The sequence below is a fragment of the Nycticebus coucang genome, chromosome X, assembly GCF_027406575.1.
Source record: "Nycticebus coucang isolate mNycCou1 chromosome X, mNycCou1.pri, whole genome shotgun sequence".
In the NCBI taxonomy this organism is placed as follows: Eukaryota; Metazoa; Chordata; class Mammalia; order Primates; family Lorisidae; genus Nycticebus; species Nycticebus coucang.
This window is the reverse complement of record NC_069804.1, coordinates 133,445,375-133,464,139: the sequence shown is the minus strand read 5'-3', so window position 1 is coordinate 133,464,139 and position 18,765 is coordinate 133,445,375. Positions and strand designations below refer to the sequence as shown.

At 38.8% G+C, this 18,765-nt stretch overlaps 1 protein-coding gene across 4 annotated transcripts in view; it reads left to right on the top strand.

The window, feature by feature from the left end:
* Positions 1-18,765, top strand: part of LOC128578367 (NACHT, LRR and PYD domains-containing protein 12-like) — a 39,891-nt gene that overhangs the window by 5,938 nt on the left and 15,188 nt on the right. For all 4 annotated transcript variants that reach the window (XM_053580958.1, XM_053580955.1, XM_053580956.1 and 1 more), the window contains 4 exons: positions 7,076-7,163; positions 8,967-9,011; positions 11,774-13,430; positions 15,321-15,419. In XM_053580958.1, coding sequence (XP_053436933.1) covers positions 7,094-7,163; positions 8,967-9,011; positions 11,774-13,430; positions 15,321-15,419 — 1,871 coding nt within the window. In that variant the 5' untranslated portion in view covers positions 7,076-7,093. The remainder of the gene's footprint in view (positions 1-7,075; positions 7,164-8,966; positions 9,012-11,773; positions 13,431-15,320; positions 15,420-18,765) is intronic.

Genomic DNA, 18,765 nt, shown 5'->3' with positions numbered 1-18,765 from the left:
ACTCACTGTGTTACATAACTTCTGCTATAACTTAAAAAAAGTTTTTGCAAACGTTTTACACAATGTGCACATGCATGTGGGGAATATATGATTTTATTTAGTGGTTTAAAAAATGTAAATTTTATCACTCTGTATGTATTGTTCTGCTGTTTGCTACTTTCACCCAACATTATGTCTGAGAGCTTTTCCTGTTAATAGATATAAAAATACTTGAAAAGGTTGCATAGTATTCTACAGAATAAATAGGCTATAATTTGTGTAGTCATTTCCCCATTGACATGGGTATTCCCAAATTTATGCTAATATAAAAAACCTGCTGCAATGAATATCTTTCTACATGCCTCACTATTTTCTCCATTGACTTTTTTTTAGTTTTTTTAATTTTTTTTTATTAAATCATAAACACATAGATCATGTATACATTAATGCATTTATAGGGTACAATGTGCTGATTTCATGTAGAATTAGGAATGCTTACATCACGCTGGTTAATATAAACCTCATCTTGTTTACTTAGTTATTGTGTTAAGACATTTATAATGCTACCTTTACTCAATATAGATTCTTACGCATATTCAGATTTGTTTCAGGATTCTCTATTTGGTTCTTCTGATGCATTTATTTATATCTGCATCTCTATCATGATGATTTATTTTCTACATTTTTATAATATGTTTGCTATCTGGCATTGAAAGATAATTTTTTTCTTCAATTTTTTTGTTATATTACTATATATAAATATTAGAAGCTCTTTGACTTTTTCTAATACATACCTATTGACATATTTACTATTTTACATGGATTTTAAAATCAGATTACCATACCCATACAGAATCTCATTGGCATTTTTGTTGGCACTGCATTGAGTTTACAAATTTAACTGGAGAGAATTGGTGCCTTTACATTAACAAATCTACCTTTATTTACTTATTTATTTATTTTGAGAAAGAGTCTTACTCTGTTGCCCAGGCTACAGTGCTGTGGTATCATCATAGCTCACAGCAACCTCAAACTTTTGGGCTCAAGCAATCTTCTTGCCTTAGCCTCTCGAGTAGCTGGGACTACAGGCACCTACCACCACACCTGGCTAATTTTTTTCTATTTTTAGTAGAGATAGGATCTTGTGCTTGTTTAGGCTGGTCTCAAACTCCTGAGCTCGAACAATCCACCTGCCTCAGCCTCCTAGAGTTTTAGGATTATAGGCATGAGCCACGGCATCCAGCCTATAAAGTTTGATTAGTTTGTTCTTACATGGTTTAGTCAAACTCGTTCACAAAACTTTTGGGGTTGGTGACTTTTGAGGTAGATTGTTGATAATTATTTTATATTCTTCTACAATTAATTGGTCTATTTGAGTTTTCTGTTTCTTAGCCTATTTTTTGTTATTTATTTTCCTGAAAATTATCTGATTCACCTAGATTTTCAAAATTATTGGCGTAAAAGCTATACATAGTATTTTTTTTTTTTTTTGAGACAGAGTCTCAAACTACCGCCCTGGGTAGAGTGCTGTGGCGTTTATACCCCATAGCACCTCCAACTCTTAAGCTCAAAAGATTATTTTGCCTCAGTTTTTCTATTTTTAGGGGTCTTGCTTTTGCTCAGGCTGGTCTCAAACTTGTGAGCTTAAGCAGTCCACCCGCCTTGGCCTCCCAGAGTGCTAGGATTACAGGTATGAGCCACCACACCCAGTCTATTATATATATATATATATATTTATTTATTTATTTATTTATTTATTTGCAATTTTTGGCCAGGGTCGGGTTTGAACCCGCCACCTCCAGTATATGGGGCTGGTGCCCTACTCCTTTGAGCCATAGGCGCCACCCTATATATAGTATTTTAAAAACAATGTTTAAGGCCAGGCGCGGTGGCTCACGAGCCTGAGGTTTGAGACCAGCCTGAGCCAGAGCGAGACCTCTCTAAAAATAGCCGGGCTTTAGAGGAGAGGGAGAGGAGGGGAGGGGGGAGAATGGGTGGAGGGAGGATAATTGGTTGGAACACACCCATGGTGCATTTTACAAGGGTACATGTTAAATTTACTAAGTGTAGAGTATAAATGTCTTAACACAATAACTAAGAAAAAAAATAAATTAGCAATCAAAAAAAAAGAAAAAATAGCCGGGCGTTGTGGCAGGCATCCGTAGTCCCAGCTACTAGGGAGGCTGAGGCAAGAGGATCACTTGAGCCTAAGAGTTTGAGGTTGCTGTGAACTATGATGCCATGGCACTCTACTGAGGGCAACAAAGTGAAAACTCCGTCTCCAAAATATAAATAAATAAAAACAATGTTTAATCTCTTCTGTCTGTAGTTTGGTCTCCTTTTATTTTTATGTTAATTTGTGCCCTCTTCAGTTTTGAGATCATATTTGCCAAAAATATGTCTATTTTATTGCTCTTTTCAAAGTGCTGTTAATTCCTTTTATTGATGAGCTCTATTGTTTTATTATTGTTTGATTTCTATTTTTATAATTATTGATTTTAATCTTACCTTTTTTATCTAGCTTTTTTAAGGTGGAAGCTCTTTTACTTTGACTTTTTCTAAATTTCTAACAAATACATTAAAGTTATCAACTTCCCTATCACCACATCCCACAGGGGTTTTGTCCCTCAATATTTTATTGTGATAGTTTTTAAATATAAAGACATGTGTAGTGAATTTCTATATACCCAACACTTAGTTTCTATAATTTTTAGCATTTTGCTATATTTGCTTTATTACACGTCTGTTCATCCATCAGTCCATCTTTTGATATAGTCAATTTTTTTGATTTTTTCAATTTTTTAAAAAAGAGACGTAGTCTCACTCTGTTACCCAGGCTGAAGTGCATTGGGGCAATCACAGCTCACTGTAGTGTTGAACTCCTGGGTTCAAGGGGTCCTCCTGCCTGGACCTCCTGAGTAGCTAGTACACCACTACACCTGGCTAATATTTTTTTTCTTATTTTTTGTAGAGATGGGACCTCACTACATTGACTAGGCTGGTCTTGAACTCCTAGCCTCAATTGCTCCTCTCTCCTAAGCCTCCCAAAGTGCTGGCATTATAGGTGTGAGCCACCAGGATCAGTCTTTTTTATATTAACCATTCTGATGGGTGTGAAGTGATGCCTTGTTGGAGTTTTTATCATTAATGATGTCATCTTTTTGTGTGCTATTGATCATTTTTTTATATGCTATGGACCATTTCTACATCTTCCTCTGTGAAAGAGCTGTTCAAGTATTTGCCCAGCTTTAAATTTTATTAAAATATATATAACAAAATTTAACATTTTAGCCCTTGTTAAGTGTAGAGTTCACAAAATTCACATTGTTGTACAATCATCACCACTATCCATTTCCATAGCTTTTTCTTCTTCCCATACTGAAACTGTATAATCAATGAAAAAATTACCCCCTATTACCCTTTCTCCCCAACCCCTGGTCGTCACCTATTCTTCTTATCATCTTTATGAATTTGACTATTCTAGATAACTCATGTAATTGGAATCATACAATATTTGTCCTTTTGTATTTGGCTTATTTCACTTAGCATAGTGTCTTTTTCTTTATTTAATTTTTTGAGACAGAGTCTCATTCTTTTACCCGGGCTAGAGTGCCATGGTATCAGCCTAGCTCAGAACAACCTCAAACTCTTAGGCTCAAGTAATCCTTCCGCCTCAGCCTTCTGAGTAACTTGGACTACAGGCGCCCACCACAACGCACAGAAAATTTTTCTATTTTTAGTAGAAATAGGGTATTACTATTGCTCAGGCTGGTCTAGAACTCTTGAGTTCGAGCAGTACTCTCCCCTTGGCCTCCCAGAGTGCTAGGATTACAAGTTCAAGCCTCCACGCCTGGCTGAGCATACTCTCTTGAAAGTTCATGCGTGTTGTAACGTGTCAGAATTTCTTCCCTTTTAAGGCAGAATAATATTCCATTGTATGTATATACCACATTTTATTTATCCATTCATCCATTGATGGACATTTGGGTTGTTTCTACTTTTTTGCTGTTATGTATAGTGCTGATATGAACATTATTGTACAAGTTTGTGTTTGAACACCTACTTCCAGTTATTTAGAGTGTGTACCTAGGAGTGGAATTGCTGGGTCATATGGTAATTCTATGTTTAATTTATTGAGGAATTACCAAACTGTTTTCAAAAGTGCCTGTATCATTTTATATTTGCACTTACAATGTATAAGAGTTTCAGTTTTTCCACATCTTTGCCATTTTCCATTATTAAAATTACATTCATAAAAAGGAGCAAAGTACTGATAAATGCTACAACATGGATGACCCTTAGAAATATTATGGCAGGTGAAAAAAGCCAGGTACAAAAGGCCAGATGTTTTATGGTTTGCTGTATATGAAATGTCCAGAATAGACAAATCCTTAGAGATTTTAATGGACTATAACATCTTTCTGTCAATGTTATAATAAATGCTATCTTATTTTTTTCTAACATCATTTATATTGCACCGGGCCCTGTGCTAAGTGTTTTATGAATGTCATTTAATCATCACAAAAAATTAACAAAGTAGGTATTACTATCAAGAATATTTTATAGGTGGGTTACTAGAATCTCAGAGAGATTAAACAATTTACTCAAGACCATATTGTTAGAGAGAGTGGAAATAGGACTTAAGTAAAATCTATCTGAATTCAAAGACATTTCTACTCCATATAAAAATGATAGAACAACACAAAGATTAAACAATTTCCTCAAGGCCATATTGTTAGAGAGAGTGGAAGTAGGACTTAAGTAAAATCTATCTGAATTCAAAGACATTTCTACTCCATATAAAAATGATAGAACAACACAAAGGGCTATAGTTTAGGATTATTAGGAGCCCTTACTGTCTACCATGTAGTATGCTGAATATGCTATTTGCATTATCTCCTGTAATCCTCATAATTACCTTATAAAGAAAGTAGTATTGTTATTTCTACTTAACAGATGAAGAATTTGAGGCTTGGAAATGTTAATTCCATGGTTGTCATACAGTAAGTGAGAGTTGGGGCTTGAACACATATATAAAGCCTGTGTGTTTCACCAATACATTCTTTCCTGTATCAAAAACAACTAAATCTTAGAATAGTGGCTTTCTTCCCTGGCTTTGTATTAGAATCACTTATCACTTGGGGAACTTAAAAAAAATTGATGCTAAGTCTTATCATTAAAGATTCTGATTTAATTTATCAGGAATGCGGACTAGTCATTGGATTTTTTAAAAAAAATCTTCTATTTATTCAATAAATATTTAATTAATGTCTATTCTGCACCAAATTCTTTCTAGGCATTTTTGTTCTAGCTGTTGCCACAGTGATGCATAACAACAGGCATAAGATTTCCATGGCATGAAAAATTAAAGACTTATTAAGTAAGCATTTATTGTCATAAATCTGGAGACCATCTGGGACTCAGCTGATCAGGAAGGGCTCTTTTGGACAACTGATTCAGGCTGGGGTGGCTCAACTTTTTATGCTGCAGGACTGTGGGTAAAGTGGGGGTGGCTCTGCTTCATGTATTTAATCCTCCTTGGACCATTGAACTAGCTAGGTCTTCTTTCTCTGTGGCTTTTCTCATGACAGTGACAGAGTCACAAGGGAAGGTGACACATTCAACTCTGAGTACACTCCATTAGCCAAAGCAAGTCTCATGACTAAGATAAAAGATAATAGGCAGGAAAATGAGCTCTGCTTTTTTGTGTATAGAATTGCAAAGTTCATGGCAAAAGCTGAGAATTGGGTCCAATAATTCAATTTATGTGGGAAAGACTGACAAAGAAGAATAATAAGCATAATACATAAGTAATGTATCAAATATATTAGAAAGTGATAAGTAATATTGCAAAGAAGGATATAAAAAGTTCTGGAAGGTAGTGTGAAGGTGATTCTAATATGCAGCTAGGACTGAGAACCACTGGTCTTACAATGTTAAACCTGGAAAAAAACTTGGTCTAACATTCCCTGAGCCCTTTTGAAAATAGTAAAACAGGCTGGGCTCAGTGGCTCATGCCTGTAATCCTAACATTCTGGAAGGCCGAGATGGGTGGATTGCCTGAGCTCAGGAGAAAGCTCAGGAGTTAGAGACCAGCCTAGAGTGAGCAAGACTGAGACCCTCGGCTCTACTAAAAATAGAAAAACTAGTTGAGTATAGTAATATATGCCTGTAGTCTCAGCTACTCAGGAGGCTGAGGCAAGAGGATCACTTGAGCCCAAGAGTTTAAGGTTGCTGTGAGATATGATGCCATGGCACTCTACCAGGACACCAAAGTGAGACTCTGTCTCAAAAACACAATTAAATAAGTGAGGTGAATGATATGTTAACCAGTTGGATGTAAACATTCCAAATTGTGTATAAAATCAGCACATTGTACCCCATAAATGCAGTAAAGTACATAGTTATGATCTAATAAAAAAATAAGTGAATAAAAAAGAAAATAGTAAAACAGACCCAGAAAGGAGAAGAATTTTACTCAAGGTCTGTAGGTAGATAACAATGGAACTATGGCTTAGGTCTCCTGACTTTTTAGCATATTCTCTTATTCCACAGTAGTCTAATCTATAGGCTTAGAATTTTCCCTTCATTGATGGCACCAAAAATATCTTGTGGAAGTACATAGTCATTTTACTTCTCTTGACTATAAACATTAGAGGTATACTGCCTAAATTCTGTGCTTCCCTTATTTACCCAATTCAGAGCCCAATTTGACATTCCTCATATTTGTAGCTTTTATAGCTTTATATACATTCTATCTTCTTTTAGCTTTTTTTCTCTTCAAGTTGAAGGCTGTTAGTTTTGGTCTGTCTTTATGTGATTCCCCCCAGTCCTACCTCACTTATCCATTGGTGATTAGGCCTTCCCTCTTTTCTGACTCTGCAATGCCTTGAATGTAGAGTCTTTCTTGAGTTACTTTTTTTTCTGTTTTTTTTTTTGCAGTTTATGGCCGGGGCTGGGTTTGAATCCGCCACCTCCGGCATATGGGGCCGGTGCCCTACTCCTTTGAGCCACAGGCGCCTCCCTTTTTGAGTTATTTTTTTTACTCTGAGTTTCCACTATGCTTTCTAATTATCGTTTCTGTTTTGGATTATAGTTTTCTTGATTTGCCAGGATGAGCAATCAGAAGAAAAGAAGAGATATGGAACCCGCTTGTACCTGGAGTTTACTGTCTGAAAAGAGAGGTGAGTAACAGAGGGCATACTCTAGATAAGCCTGTTCATTCTTTTTCTCCTACTTCTCATAACCTTTGGAATTCTTCTGAATCTTTAAAATTTTCTTGGAGATATATATGTGTGAGTGTATGTTAAGATATTACATGGATACTGCATTTACCTATAAATGTCTTAAAACTGTCCCCACAAATTTGTGTTGCCTAAAATGAAGAAAAAGAAAGAAAGAAGAGGCAACTGTGGCTTTGTTATTTTCTATAATCCCCCAAACACTTATAATTGCAAAAGCATCTTTCCCTTTGATGTAGCTGTTAGGGTGGAAAAGTTTAGTACATGCTTCACACTGAAAGAGAAAAAAAATTTCTCTAGGGCAAGATTAGGATATAAAACCATAAGTTTATTTTATATTTTAGAGGCGGGGAAGGGGAGAGAGGGAGAGAAAAGGAGGGCTGCTTAATGGTTTGTGAATACAGAAATCTACGAAGGGGAGGGATCCTGCTAACATGAAAAAGAAAGCAGACAGAGATAGAGATTTTAGTCCTTGTTGAAAAACTATGAATTAGTAATTTTTCTATTATTTCACTATAAAGACCGACCATCCTTACGGTAACCACAACTTTTCATAGGAGACAGCACAAAAGAGCAAAGAGTGAAGATTGATGAGGTCATGTCCCTTGTGGCTGCTTTTTTTTTTTCTTTTTTTTCGAGACAGAATCTCACTAAGTGGCACTCTGCTGTGACATTACAGCTCACAGTAACCTCAAACTCTTGGGCTTAAGTGATTCTCTTGCCTCAGCCTCCCAACTAGCTGGGACTACAGGCGCCCGCCACACACTGGCTAATTTTTTTTAATTGTAGTTGTCATAGCAGACCTGGGCTGGGTTTGAACCTGCGGCCCCCGTGTATGTGGCCAGCACGCTAGCCACTGAACTACAGGCGCTAAGCCCTTGTGGCTGATTCTTGAACTCCAAGGAATATTCAGTTGGGAATAGAAGCCAGTTATCCTCAACAGACCACTCACTTGCCTTCCCATTTCTATGACATTCTAATGTCTGCCTTTCCAAACTTCCCTTCCTCTCATCTACTTGTTAGTATCTATCTAACCTTCTCCCCAACTATAAGTCTTACTCTTGCGTTTCAAAGTGTGTAAGTAGTGAGAAACTATAGGAATGTGGAGTGGGGTGTGTGCTTGTATTTTATTCCTTTTTTTTTTTTTTTCAGTTTTTGGCCGGGGCTAGGTTTGAACCCGCCACCTCCAATATATGGGGCCAGTGCCCTACTCCTTTGAGCCACAGGCACCTCCCTGTGCTTGTGTTTTATTTATATCGCTATATATGCAAGTGTTTGGATTGAGTGTGAACATATGTATTTGAATGTAGCTCATTGTATATATCTGTCAAACTACTGTTCAGCAATGCCTTATTCTTTCCTATTCACAAGTTAGGCTCAACAGAAGCCTCAATAGAAGCAATTGACTAACACATAAGAGAGAGCAAAATGCCAGGAAACAGTCACTTCAAATAATGCATCTTTAAGTTTATGCCTAAAATTTTCCTTAATGATCATATAAATTAAAGTGTTCCCACCTAAATATATATGTAAAGAAAGTTCTTATGTTTTACTTTATGTTACACATTAGCTATAAAATACCTTTGTAGATAAGTGAAAAAGATGTCAAGATAACTTACTGTCTTTGTTGTATTTTTGTTTGGGGAAGAGCATGAATGATTATAGAAGCATCATTCTGTGTATTTCGGGTTTTGCTATGAAGGTGCATTTTTGCTACTCCTAACCTCAACTCTGTTCTTCCCACAGTTGTTTCATGTTCTCTGGGTTCATTTTCATGGAGAGAGATTACAGGTAGATAAATGTCTTTTCTATTTTACTGTCTTTTTCTGTTTTGGGAATAATATCTCCCACAAACACAACTACTCATCCCTACGCACTGCTGGTGGTAGTCAGGAGCCAAGAAAGTGACTTTTATGCCTAGAAAAGATCAGTTCTCTTTTAGAATTATCTAAATCAAAGTCAGCAAATTATAGCTGGTGTGCCAAATCTAGCCACTTGCCTGTTTTTGTAAATAAAGATTAATCAGAACACAATTATTCATTTACATATTGTCTGTGGCTACTTTCACACTAAGATGGCAGAGCTGAGTAATTACAACAGAGAGTTGAAAAATTTATAAAAAATGTTTGCTAATACTTATCTAGATCAGCAGTCCCCAAACTGAATTCTATAGAACAGTTTTCCAGGAATTAATAACTTTGCTGTTAGAAAAGTGTTCTGTAATCATTTAAGACCAGAAAATGTGGTTAAACAACCATTTTTTTTTCATTTAGTGAGTTAAATAACCTTTCATATGCTAACCTAAGTGCCTTTCACATGCAAATATGCATTGGGACCAGATGGTACATTCCCCTCAGTTTATTTTACCATAGAATACCATTTTTATGGCTTTCCTATTAATATCTTGCAGAACAGCCAGTTGTGGTTACTTGGGCCTTAATCCTAGCACTTTGGGAGGCTGAGGCAGGTGGATTGCTTGAGCTTAGTAGTTTGAGACCAGCCTGAGCAAAAGCAATACCCTGTCTCTACTGAAAAAAAAAAAAAAATAGAAAAAGTAGCCGGTGTTGTGGCAGGTGCCTGTAGACCCAGCTACTCGGGAAGCTGAGGCAAGAGGATCACCTGAGCTCAAGAGTTTGAGGTTGCTGTCAGCTATGACACCATAGCAGTCTACCCAGGGCGACAAACAAATAACAACAAAAAAAACCCCACATTTTTCAGAACAGTCTTCCAAGGAAACTGACTTGGGAAATGCTGGTTTTTTGTTTTTGTGGGGGTTTTTTTGTTTGTTTTTTTCTGAGGCAGAGTCTCACTCAGGTCACCCTGGGTAGAGTGCCATGGCGTCCTAGCTCAAAGAAACCTCAAACTCTTGGACTCAAGCGATCCTTCTTGCCTCAACCTCCCAAGTAACCGTGCTACAGACACCTGCCATGATGACTGGCTAGATTTTTTTTCTATTTTTATTAGAGACAGAGTCTCACTTTTGCTCAGGCTGGTCCAGAACTCCAGAGCTCAAGCAATCCATCCACTTTAGTTTCCCAAAGTGCTAGGATTACAGGTGTGAGCCACTGTGCTTGGCATGGGTTATTTTTTCTATTAGAGAAGGTGAAAAGCTACCTGGTGTTTAAGTGTATAAACTTCAGACAAACCTGAATCTTAATTAAGGCTCTTCCACTTAATAGCTTTTGACAAGTTATCTAATGCTACAAGTAACACACTGGCTATGTTACGTGTGAGGTGCAATATTAATAATTTCAAGACAGCAATAAGAGTGTTAAACCAAGCAGGGGTACTTCTGACTATGGGGACCTGTGTAACTCCACAGGTTGCCCACTGATGAACCTGGACCTAGTTATTGTGTTTCAATTTCCTCAGCTATAAAGTGTGCATAATACCTACTCCGTGCGATTATTGTGAGAATTAAATAAGAAATGTATGTAAAGAGCCTGTAAAGTACTTGGCACGGAATAGGTGATAATAAATGACTTGTTTTTAATTCAAAAGCATTTATAGCCATATTCAATAAACATTTATTGAGCATCCATTATGTGCTGGGCATTGTGCTAGGTACTCAGGATACTATGGTAAAGATACCATATAACGCCCCTGTCTTCATGTAGATCATTGCATAGCAGAAAAGACAATAAAGAAGTAAACAAACAAATAAGATAGTTACAAAATTCTATAGAGGGGAAAATAGGGTGCTGGGAAGGAGAATGAAATAGAATCTGCTTTAACTTGGGTGGCCAGGCAAATTTTCGTCTAGGAAGTAATATTTAAATTAAGATCAGAAGGATGAAAAGGAGCTCTTTGTGGGAGGAGCAGGAAGAAAAGTGTTCCGGGTAAAGAGAATAACTAGTGTAAAAGCCCTGAAGTAAGAGAACATGGTATTTTTTAGAAACTAAAAGTAGGCCAATGTGGGTTTAGCGTAGGGGGAGTGATAAGGAGAATGATACACGGAGGGGCAGAAGGTAGGATCCAGATCATGGAACACCTTTTAGGATGAGATAAGGATTTTGTATTTTATGCCAAGTGTAATAAAAAATTCATAAAGGATTTGGGGCATGGCGGTAACATGATCTAATGAATATTTGTAGGAGATTGCTTTGGCCATTGTGTGGAAAGAACTGGAAGATAGTCAATAGTAGATGATTAGGAGGTTATTTCAGCAGTCCAGGAAAGAGTTGGAAGTGCTTTGGACATGGATGGTATTTGAGGATACAGTGATAAATAAATGGATTTTAGAGTTATTTTGGAAATATAAAATGATAGGACTTGTAAATTGACTTGACATAGAGGTTTAAAGGACAAAAAGAAATGAAGAATGACTCCTAACACTTTTCTGAGAAACTGGATGGCACCATTAAACTGAGATGAGATGCCTGGGGGGAGTTGTTTTGGGGGCCAGAGAAGTGTAGAAAAAGAACTTGCATTTAGATATGTAAAGTTTGAGGAGCCTTTGAGACTTCTCAGTGGAGATGGTGGTATTAGAGTTATTTGTACTATTTTTGTTTGTATTATTCTTTGAGTTCTAACTCTTGGTGTCACCCCATTAGATTACCGGAAAGTCCTCAGAAAACGTCTAAAAGAAAAATATCTAAAAATTGGAGTTGATAAATGTTACCATCACGGCAAGCATATAACATCACGCCTACTTCTTGTAAAAGAGCATGGTGTATCAGATAAGACACCGTGTGGAATTCCTCAACAGGATCATTTTATTAAGATGGAACATGTGTTTGATCCTGATGAAGGGGGCTTCAGTTCATCCCAAACTGTGGTGCTTCAGGGATGTGCTGGGATTGGGAAAACAGCTTTGGTACACAAGTTCATGTTTGACTGGGCAGCAGGCATCGTTACTCCAGGCAGATTTGACTATATCATCTATATCAACTGCAGAGAAATAAGCCATATAGCTAGCCTTAGTGCTGCTGATCTGATCACTAACACTTTTCAAGATATAAGAGGACCAATCTTGGACATTGTTCTCATATATCCAGAGAAGCTTCTGTTCATTCTCGACGGATTTCCTGAGCTACAGTACCCTATGTGTGACCAAGAAGAGGATCTTAGTGTGCAGCCGCAGGAGAGAAAGCCAGTAGAGAGCCTCTTGTGCAGTTTTGTGAGGAAGAAACTGTTACCTGAATCTTCCCTCTTAATAACTGCTCGGCCTACAGCCATGAAGAAGCTCCACTCTCTGTTAAAACAACCTATCCAGGCAGAGATCTTATGGTTTACAAGTGCTGAAAAGAAAGCATATTTCTTGAGTCAGTTTTCAGGTGTTAAAACAGCAATGAAAGTCTTTTATGGTCTGCAAGAAAATGAAGGCCTTGACATTATGTCTTCTCTTCCCATTGTCTCCTGGATGATATGCAGTGTTCTGAAGTCACAAGGTGATGGTGACAGGCCTCTTTTGAGGTCACTTCAGACCATGACTGATGTGTATCTATTCTATTTTTCCAAGTGCCTCAGAACCCTTACAGACATCGGAGTGGGGAAAGGACAAAATTGCCTGTGGGGACTTTGCTGTTTGGCTGCAGAAGGACTGCAGAGCCGTCAGGTGCTGTTTGCAGCCAGTGACCTTAGACGACATGGGATAGGAGTATGTGATAGCAACTATACTTTTCTCAGTCACTTTTTGAAAAAAGCTGATGATATCAATGCCTACACCTTCCTTCACTTCAGTTTCCAAGAGTTTTTAACTGCTGTGTTCTATGCCCTGAAGAATGACAACAAATGGATGGTTTTTAGTCAACTGGGGAAAACATGGCATGAAATATTCCAAAGATATGGAAAAGGTTTCTCATCACTAATGATACGGTTCTTATTTGGTCTCTTACGTAAAGGAAAAGGAAAGATTGTGGAAACTACTTTTGGAAGAAAAATCTCTCCAGGACTTCGAGAAGAGTTACTAAAGTGGACTGAGAGAGAAATAAAGGATAAGTCTTCTAGGTTACAGATTGAGCCGGTGGACTTGTTTCACTGTTTGTATGAGATTCGGGAAGAAGAATATTCAAGAAGGATAATTGATGATTTACAGTCAGTTATACTGCTTCAACCTACCTATACAAAAATGGACATTCTGGCTATGTCCTTCTGTGTAAAAAGCAGTCACAATCACTTGTCAGTGACTCTGAAGTGTCAGCACCTACCTGGATTTGAAGAGGAAGAGCCAGCCTCAGCATTTATGCCACCGGCCTTGAAACGTATTGAGTGAGTATATGCATGTCTTCTCTCTAGTTTATGACCTTCACAATGGGCCTAATTATTTATTTTATACATTTAAGCACATGATGATTTCTAGCATTGTCAGTAAATAAAAGTAAGAAATAAACATCTCAACTTTCCATATTTTATGTCAATTAGTAAAATAAAAATTTATTGCAAATCTATTATGTGCCAGGTACTGTACTAACCACTGTAAGTGACCGTGCCTTCAGTCACCCTGGAGACGTACTTTATGTTTATGTTAAGTGTTCTGAACATGTAAGGTCATCAGTGTTATCACTGAGGACTCTGCCATTTTGATATAGATGATCATTCTGTAAAAGAGTGTAAACCTAACACTGGATTGATTCTCACTATACATATACTTCATCACTGAGGCCTCAAAGAACTTCAGATTAGTAAGGGGCAGAACTACACTTCTGTGTATCTTGCTGTAAAGCCTAGGCTAGAGCCAAAATTCAAAGAGGCTTAGGTTAAGCCACTTTTATAATATAGATTCTGTATACTATAAAGTACAGTTCTATTTATTGACTTACTGACTAAAGCAGCAAAGAAGACTTATACCTGTGTTATCTAGAAAATAAATGCTTTAAGTCTGTTCTCAGGATTTGGGTTTGTCTCTCCCATAGTTTGGGGGCCAGCTGATAGGAAAGTGAGCAAACAGCTCTATTGGAGGAGGAAGTTAAAGCAAGTCTTTTTTTAAAAAAAATATTTATTTATTTTTAGAGACAGGGTCTTGCTCTGTCACCCAGGCTGGAATGCAGTGCTAAGATTACAGGTGTGAGCCACCACACCAGGCCTAACTCAAGTATTCTCTTACAGTTCTATTTCCATAATGAGCAATAGCGTAGAGATAGAAATAAGCTTGTGATATGTGTTTGATGCAAGTAGGGATGGGAAGAAGGTGCAGCAAGAGGTTATGTTTGAAACTAGAGGGGGAAGGGATAGGAGAGCTATTAAATGGACTAAGAATTATGAAAGATTGGCAAAAAGGTCTTGACCAGTTAATGACAGCTCAATTCAGCCATATAATTATAAAGTAAAACAATGGACTAATCCATTTGAGAGGGTTGAAACATTAATGGACACTTAAAGGGGCTTCTGGTTCATTCTGGGTTTATGGACAATTAGCTATCGATTGAGTCACCACCCCTAACTTTTATTCCCTTTATCAGAAGGCTTGAACTCTTATCAAAAATTAAACCCCCAAATACTCCTTTCCCAAACATCTTGTCTAAGTGAGGGTTTACTGCTGAACTTGCCTAGTTTTCAATTACAGACAGTTCCCAAGTTACAAACATTAAACTTACATACAACTCACACTTAGAAATGGAGTGTATTACAGTTAGTCCCCAAGTTACAAACCAACTGGTGTATGACTCACACTTATGAACATGGGCTATTACAGGTGATAGGTAAATGTACCTGTTCCAACTTATATACAAATTCAACTTAAGAACAAACCTACAGAGCCTATCTCATTTGTAAACCAGGGACTGCCTGTATTATTATTAATTTTTCTATTAGTACTGATAACCAAGAATGAGTTATATTATAAAAGTGCTTGGTAATGTCAGTTGATCTCTCAGAGCATCTGCAAAATGATGATTACAATACCTGTCATTGGGTTAAGGGCCAGATAAGATAATTTGTGTATAAAAAGTGCTTGCCTAGGTGTTTGGCACTTAGTAACATGGCTCTGGAGTCAGATCTGAGTAATGACCTCTGTTTTATACTTGAATTTCCTTTTTATGCAAAAATGGGGTAATACTGCTTAAGGTATTTAGAAGAGGTAAATTAATACTAACATGGTGACAAAAGCCACAATAAGCCGTTTACTTAAAGTTTTTGTTTAAATTATTTTTGTTTTCTCAGCTCTTTTAGGTCCATTGAGTTGCCCGACTTGCCAGTGTCTCGGTTACACTTGCTCTGCCAAGCGCTGCGTAATCCATACTGTAAAATCAAAGACCTGAAGTAAGTTGAACTTTGAAACTTTTAGGTATTTTCAGGTAACAACTGGGTTGCTAGAAATTGTACTTCTAGCTAGTTGAACCTGAAAACAAAGTATAACGAATGTTTACCTTCTCCATAAGGATATGCTACAAGCCTAGAAGGGGCAGGAAGGAGTCAGACACAGATCTGTGCCCACCTTCCCTGCGTTTTCCCCTTTTTTTTATGTGCTATTTCTGCTGTAATGAGTAGATGGCAGGTTATAACACCCAAGAGATTTGTGTTTGGTGCCCCTCCTGGATCTACCCTCTTTTCTTTTTTTTTTTTTGGATTTTTGGCCAGGGCTAGGTTTGAGCCCGCCACCTCTGGCATATGGGACCGGCGCCCTACTCCTTGAGCCACAGGCGCCGCCCCCTCTTTTCTTTTTCTTCCAGATATCCACTGCTCCCTCTAGTTTTCTTTCAGTTGTATCCTATCCTACTCCTTGCAGCTTGATGATCCTTTATCTCCCTTGACTCTTCACCTTCACCTCCTCCAGTTATTCCCCAAAGTAGACCTCTGTCCTCACTCACTCTTGGGTGCTTTATCTACATCACACACAGGGAGCCCGCTTGTTCCCTACCCTCTGCCTTTGCTAGTTAGATCAGTGTTTGCTCTCCTACTCTCCTGTTGCAGAAGAAAAGGTGGTCCTTCCAAACCCACCCAAACCAGTAAATTCACTTCCTTTTATTTTTTGCATTTTTGTGAACATTTAATTATTTTATTTTATTTTCACAACACATTAGCATATACAGAAATCAAATCTATCTATTCATATCCCATATTTGTATCCCATACCCCCCAGCTTCCCATCCCCTGACCCTGACCTTACCACCCTTTGTAGGTAATACCTTGTTTGCTAAATGACTTTTCAGATCTTTTTCTATGTATACTAAAATATAAATCTATAAGTACATATAGGATACATACACTCCTACAGAACTTTTGAAGGTTTTTTTTTTTTTTTTTTTTGTAGAGACAGAGTCTCACTTTATGGCCCTCGGTAGAGTGCCGTGGCCTCGCACAGCTCACAGCAACCTCCAACTCCTGGGCTTAAGCGATTCTCTTGCCTCAGCCTCCTGAGTAGCTGGGACTACAGGCACCTGCCACAACGCCCGGCTATTTTTTGGTTGCAGTTCGGCCGGGGCCGGGTTTGAACCCGCCACCCTCGGTATATGGGGCCGGCACCTTACCGACTGAGCCACAGGCGCCGCCCTGAAGGTTTTGTTTTACAAAAAACAGGCATGACCTTGTCATATGATTTTTTTCTTTGTTTAATACAGCGGCCACGCCTCCTGTACAGTATGCCGATCTATTGCATTCTTTCACATAGTTATATTTTCAAGCTTTTTCTAGCTATCCTTCTTCCCCATGGCTAAAATTTCTCCCATACTCAAAAGAAAGCTCTCTCAACTTTATATCCTACTTCATTCCTTCCTTTCAAAGCCAAGAGTCCTTGAAGAAGAGCTGCCCCTCACTGACTCTTTCTTGCTTCTTACTCACTCCTAACTCCTACAGTTTGGCTTCTGCCCCCGCCACTATCCTGTGTTTGCTCTAAGATTGAAAGTGAACACCAGATCCGATGGCTGTGTTTTAGCTCCTACCCTAGAGGGCCCCTACTCCCTGACCTTTTTTTCTTTTGCTTCTTCCCCTGTTCTGACTGTTCTTAACTACCTCATTGCCTCTCTGGTTCCCACCAGGGATGATTTTGACCTCTAGTGGACATGTGGCAATATCTAGAAACATTTTTGGTCATTAAAACTGGGTGTGTGAGAGTGGGTGAGAGTGGGTGCTCCTGACATTGAATAAGTAGAGGCCAGGGATTCTGCTAAACATCCTACAATGCACTGGACAGTGCCTTGTAACAAAGAATTATCTAATTTCAAATGTCAAGAGTACTGAGGTTAGGAAATTCTGTCCTAGAGGGATATAAATAAGCCCAGATATTTCTGAAAAGTTCAGGCTAGGGATGTGGCCCCCAATCCTGATGATTGTTCGTGCCCTCTCTAATAGTAGACAACCAGTTGCTAGAGAGATGTCCCAGGGCCAAGGCAGCTTCTCAGTCTCCAAGTCCACAGGTCCTGGACAATGTCCAAGGCTCTTCCAGTTGTGACTCAGTGTGGTCCATGTTAACTCCTCCCCATCCTTCCACCTATGGGATAAACCATACATTAGCACAGCTTATAGCTATCAGAGGAAGAGAAGCTAACCAACCTCTCACCCAGCCCTTACCTTCCCCACCCTCTCTCCTCCTTTTTGAAGTTGATTTCCCAAGGGGATATATCTTTATTGTATTTCCTATTTCTGAATCACTGAGCCAAATTCCCCTCCCGCATTTATCATGGTGGTAGGTAGGGAGACAGACTCTGTCAAGGTGACACCACACTTTGGCCCATGGTCTAGACCAGGAAACCCTCTGGGCACTGTCAGTTTGTGACTTACCTCCCTGGTAGTGGCGGGAGCTCCCTGTTCAGTTCTGATTGTTCCGGGTCCTGCCCACTGGAAACTGGGGTGGATTCTGTCACAGGGCTGCAGCCACAGCAGTCCTCGCCTGCAGCTAGTGCTGGCATCCTCTGTACGTGGCCCTAAGGGATTTCCTTAGGGGTGGCAAATCTCTGCTGTGTTGATTTGAGTCAGCATGAACCTGAGGTATAATGCTGGGTCTGTTTTGATTGTTTCTTGTGATATAACTCCCTTAACAGGAATGAGCTTCCTAACCAGTTCATTCCTGGAAACTTGGAATGCAGGAATCCCCTCCACTCTCCATACCCTGATGCAACTCCCAAGCCAGTTCCAACATTTTCCTTTGATGATCTTTCATTCTTTCGCTCTTCTGGTACTGATTTCTGACTTGGAAGATAGCTTAGAGAAAAGAGGGTCTATGTAAAGTGGATCTTCAGGTAGCGCAATTGCAGGAAGTAAGAAGTGGTTGGGCACTACCACTCTCTCAATCTTTCTGGAGTCACAGAGTGAACTCCTCTGTACTTGTCTGTTCCCTGGAACCTCATACTGGAGTCCTGTAAGAGATAACTGTTTCTGGAAAGAGCCAGTTCTGTTCCCTGCAGCCAAAGCTAGCTCAGCTGTGGCATTAGTGTCCGTGGCTCTGACCATGGCTCTAACTCCAATTGACTCATTGCTTCATTGCCCAACACCATCCTGACTAGAATCTGCCTTTCTGTTCAAATTCTCTAGTGTGAAAATCCATTGGGCTCTGGATGGGTCAAACGTCCACTCTTGTTCCAGTCATCTAAGGCCTGGGTAGGGTGTTATACACAGGGTGGCCATAAAGTTCGTGTGTGCAATAGACTATTATTGCACACACGAACATTAT